The sequence below is a fragment of the Gorilla gorilla genome, chromosome 10 (assembly GCF_029281585.2).
Source record: "Gorilla gorilla gorilla isolate KB3781 chromosome 10, NHGRI_mGorGor1-v2.1_pri, whole genome shotgun sequence".
NCBI classification, from domain to species: Eukaryota; Metazoa; Chordata; class Mammalia; order Primates; family Hominidae; genus Gorilla; species Gorilla gorilla.
Genome location: NC_073234.2, coordinates 46,095,193 through 46,100,142, shown reverse-complemented (window position 1 = coordinate 46,100,142; position 4,950 = coordinate 46,095,193). Strand labels below are relative to the sequence as shown.

Sequence of the window (4,950 nt, the reverse complement as noted above, 5' to 3'; positions counted from 1 at the left end):
TATATCTGCTTGAGTAAATACAGAAAAGAGAACAACCGGAGTGAGTGAGATAAATGTAAACTCAAGTTTTCAGGAAAATTGGGAAAGCAGAGATAAAAATGGTCATGAGGATGGAGACCTTGGAGAGTTTTTAGAAGTTTGGTGAGGGTATTGAATTCCCACTGTGGAAGCCAAGAGATGTTTAAATCAACTTCGCTTTGATCTTAAAAGACAGAGTTCTCAGCTGAAATCTGAATTAATGAATAGCAGAGTCTAGAAAAAAGACTAACAAACACAGAAAAAAACTTCATTGAGCAAAGAGTGAATCACCAGATGGTATAAAATAATTTGAATACTTCAGAAAAAATTCAAATACAGAATATAAAAGTTGAAATATTATGATAGTTCTTGTGTTTGTTTTTATATTGACATGACTTTTATCGATGCAACATATTATCCCTTCGCAATGCTTAAATTTATGGCCATTGAGTAAACAGAACAAACTCAAAAAGTTGCATGTATTTAGCAACATTTTGAGTAAAAAATCACATAAGCTAATTTTTATAGGCTGCTGTTAAAGGAGGTCGGGTGTGGGTAGCAATGTCTTTATGGTGGATTTCAAGAAAAATGGGTATCTCATGCAGACCTTTCCTCTTCTGTTCTAATTTTTCTTCTTATTTTTAAAAATAGAAATCAACTATGAGAAACCATACAACAGTAGCAAACTTTATTCTTCTTGGACTGACAGATGATCCACAATTACAGGTGATTATTTTTCTTCTCGTTTTTTTCACCTACATGTTGAGCATCACTGGGAATCTAACCATCATCACTCTCACCCTACTGGATTTGCATCTCAAGACACCCATGTATTTCTTCCTCTGAAATTTCTCATTTTTAGAAGTCTCATTCACAACTGTCTGCATTCCCAAATTTCTTGTTAGTATGGCAACAGGTGATAAGACCATTTCTTACAATGATTGTGCAGCACAGCTGTTTTTCACTATTCTCTTGGGGGCAACTGAATTTTTTTCTTCTGGCTGCCATGTCCTATGACCGCTATGTGGCCATCTGCAAACCCGTGCATTACACCACCATCGTGAGCAGCAGAGTTTGCAGCTTGCTGGTCTTTGCTTCATGGATGGCTGGCTTCCTAATAATTTTTCCGCCACTCCTGATGGGTCTCCAGCTTGATTTCTGTGCAGCCAACACTGTAGATCATTTTTTCTGTGATGTTTCTCCTATACTGCAGCTCTCTTGCACAGACACTGACATAATAGAATTAATGATGCTTCTCTCAGCCATTTTGACGCTCCTGGTTACACTGGTATTAGTGATTCTCTCCTACACAAATATTATCAGGACTATTCTGAAAATACCTTCTTCTCAACAGAGAAAAAAAGCATTTTCTACATGTTCTTCCCACATGGTGGTCGTGTCCATTTCTTATGGCAGCTGCATCTTCATGTATGTGAAACCCTCAGCAAAAGAAAGAGTGTCATTAAATAAAGGGATAGCTCTGCTCAGCACTTCTGTTGCCCCCATGTTGAATCCCTTTATTTATACACTGAGAAACAAACAAGTAAAAGATGTTTTTAAGCACATAGTCAAAAAGATTGAACTTTTCTCAATGAAATGAATCACTTTAATGATATTATTCAGGTTATTAGTAAAATAAAACAAGAAGAATGGAGTATGTACAAAGTTTTTCAATGTTTGTATTCAATAATATTACCTCTTTTTTGACTTATAATTTTCATTATGGCCTTCCTAATCTCCAAAGCCTAGCCTTCACTGCCATTTCTCCCTCATGCTGAGAGCACATAGAAAAGATATTTCTTGGTTTTGGTCAAAATCATTTGCCTGTTATTTATTGCCTCTTTTATCTCCTCTCAAAATTCTCTCAGAGGAAGACAAAGTGAGACTTCAGTTTTTCCATGCTCTTTTCCACTCTTCTGGAATTCAGGGACCCAATTTGTCATATATTCTACATAGAGTTCAGTAGACTACCTAGGTTTGATCACTTAACGCGTGCATTATTGGTGGATACAAAAGTGAAATCTGCTTTCTTACTTAGTGTTTAGTAGAATCTCGAAGCAAATCAATTTAATGGCATTTCTTTAATTACACAGTTTAATAGCTTCAATTTTTTTAACCAGGCTTAGAGATATAGTATATTCTCAGAAATAAATGAAAGAAACTTCAGAGAGGTTAAAGCATTACTGCTATTGCAGCTATCATATAGAACTTACAGCTAGCATTTATTGATTGCTTACAATGTGCCAGATGTTATTAAATTTATTAGTTCCATCTTCAAAACTCTGTAAGACAGGTATTTATATGCTCCATTTATGGATTAAAAATATGTCATAAGGATTAAATAATTTGTTGATGACAACAAAAATAAAAACCCAAGGATGACAAAAATGATGCCTTCATGTCCACTCACCGCTTACACATTTTTAGCAAAACGAAGTGAAAATCTCTCTCTGCTCTTAAGTCACTTAGAATGCAAAAGAACAGTAAGACCTTTGTAGAACATTCTATGGATTTATGGATGTCATAGATAATATTAAGACCTTACAGCTCCACAGAGTACCTTATTTTTCAAATTAAGTGGTTTGAACATTAAAATTAGATATAATGACTGATCATGTGCAGAGTATTTAAAAACTTTTCCTTTCAATAGTACCATACCTCAGTGTTATAAGACAAGAAAACTTTTTCTGACAGACTAATGTCAGTTTCCTCAAGAAATATTTGTCTATGATTTAGTTTCCACATAAGGTAACTGATAACCTTATGAATAATTCTGACTGGAAGGATTTATTTTTCTGACTTATAAAATTATTATATACATTTTATCTTAATGTATTTCCAAGTGTATATAACTTTGTCATATCCCCAGGCTAGCAAGAAATTTTATATGAAATTTACAAGCATTAGTGAGAAGCTTTAAATATATATATCTAAATAAATATTAACAGGGCACTGAGAAGCTGACAAGATTCAAATAGACTTTTCAATAGTGGTCATGTGTGTGTAAATGGTTTTTATAATACTGCAATACTTTAAGAACATTTTATTTGAAAATAGAAAATAAAATATCTAGGGAGTATTCTTTAACTTTCACTATTTGGCTTTCTTTGCATCAGGAATTTAAGTTTTTTTTTATTATTATACTTTAAGTTCTAGGGTACATGTGCACAATGTGCAGGTTTGTTACATATGTATACATGTGCCATGTTGGTGTGCTGCACCCATTAACTTGTCATTTACATTAGGTATATCTCCTAATGCTATCCCTCCCCTCTCCCCCCACCTCACAGCAGGCCCCTGTGTGTGATGTTCATCTTCCTGTGTCCAGGTGTTCTTATTGTTCAGTTCCCACCTATGAGTGACAACATGCGGTGTTTGGTTTTTTGTCCTTGCGATAGCTTGCTGAGAATGATGGTTTATACACAAATAATTATACTTTATAGATAATAACGACACTCAAGAAAAGTTGACTCAAAATGTTTGGAATCTGACAAAAAGTCTGATCTGGAATATCTCAGATTTTCTTCTGAACACTCTTCTCCACAATTTAAGTTGTTGCCAAATGCAAATATGTAACATATTTATTTTATATTTCTAAGTATTACATTGCTTACTTTTAAAACTTATTCTTATACATGAACTCTAAGCTCAGCTCTTTTTAAAGTCTAATATATAGGTAAATCCATAAATCATTGAATGTATATTAAAAACTTTTTCTCCCCTTTTTAATCCAAAAATGAATTATTGACAATTTTGTGAAATTCAGAAATATACTTAGTAGACTTAACTACTTAGAATAGATGGATTTTTTTTCTATTTCTAGGTTGTTTGTAAGTAGATAACAGAAAAAGCAAAAGGAAAGAAACCCTAGGCCTAAGTTACGATGGGAAAAGATTAGTGAAGATCATTTTTTACTTAATTTGAAATAAATCACTAGCAATCTGATTTATTGTGTAAATACCAGAGATCAGGGTCCATTATAGGCACTTAAAATTTTTAAATTGTGCTAGGATTCTAAAAAATATTAAAATCTCATTCATTCACCTGTTTAACTCTTTTCTAATATTCATTTTTCTGGAAGTGAAAAGGAAAAAAATAACCAACTATTTTTCACCAGTATTAGGTTCGTGCAAAAGGAATTGCAGTTTCACCATTAAAAGTAATTAAAATTTCACCATTAAAATTTAATTTCACCACTAAAAGTAATGGTGAAATCACAATTCCTTTTGTACCAACCTAATATATACTGAATAAGTATTAAGACAAGCTAGACTCAAGGTATGTCAATTGTCTATTACATAGCCCTCCTGCTTTTGATCTCTAACTCATCCTCCACATTGCTAGTAGGATACTTTCTAAAATACAAATCAGTCATGCCACCACTCTACTAATACATTATTGATGGTTCTCCGTTGCCTGCAAAATAATGACAAAATTCCCCAAATATTTGCATAACCTGGCCTGTCCGGTTTGGTTTCTTATCTCTTCCAACTAGTACTTCTATGATGTAACCACACTAAACAACTAAGTATATTGCAAAACTTGTGTGCTGTCACATGTATTGAATGCCTGCCCATTGCCCAAATCTCTGTTAGCTTGCAAAACTTCAATCAGTTAAAGTTAATTAACATGGAGACTTCTGTGGAAGGCTGGTCGACAAGTATATGTTAGTCACTTCATACTCAAATTTTGTAGTGTTTGTAGTCAACTCTAGATGGTGCTTATCATAGCACATGTAATTAACTATATTTATCTCTTGCAACGAACTCTAAATCTCATAGTTTTCTACATTCTCTTCATCCAAGCCAGTGCCTAGTAAGGAATAAATAAAATAAATAAGGCAGCAAATGACAGGAGATGAGTGAAGTTAATACGTTCATCTATAAAATAAGATTAAAATGTGGCATTTGATAAGGCTTAATATAAAAATGT

General features: G+C 33.3%; 1 protein-coding gene across 1 annotated transcript; it reads left to right on the top strand.

Moving 5' to 3' along the window:
* The first annotated feature begins 678 nt into the window (after positions 1–678).
* On the top strand, positions 679–1,618 carry LOC101147295 (olfactory receptor 6C74). The gene is given in 2 exon segments (XM_031001021.2): positions 679–1,005; positions 1,007–1,618. Coding segments are annotated over 2 exon segments (939 nt in total).
* Positions 1,619–4,950: the final 3,332 nt, after the last annotated feature.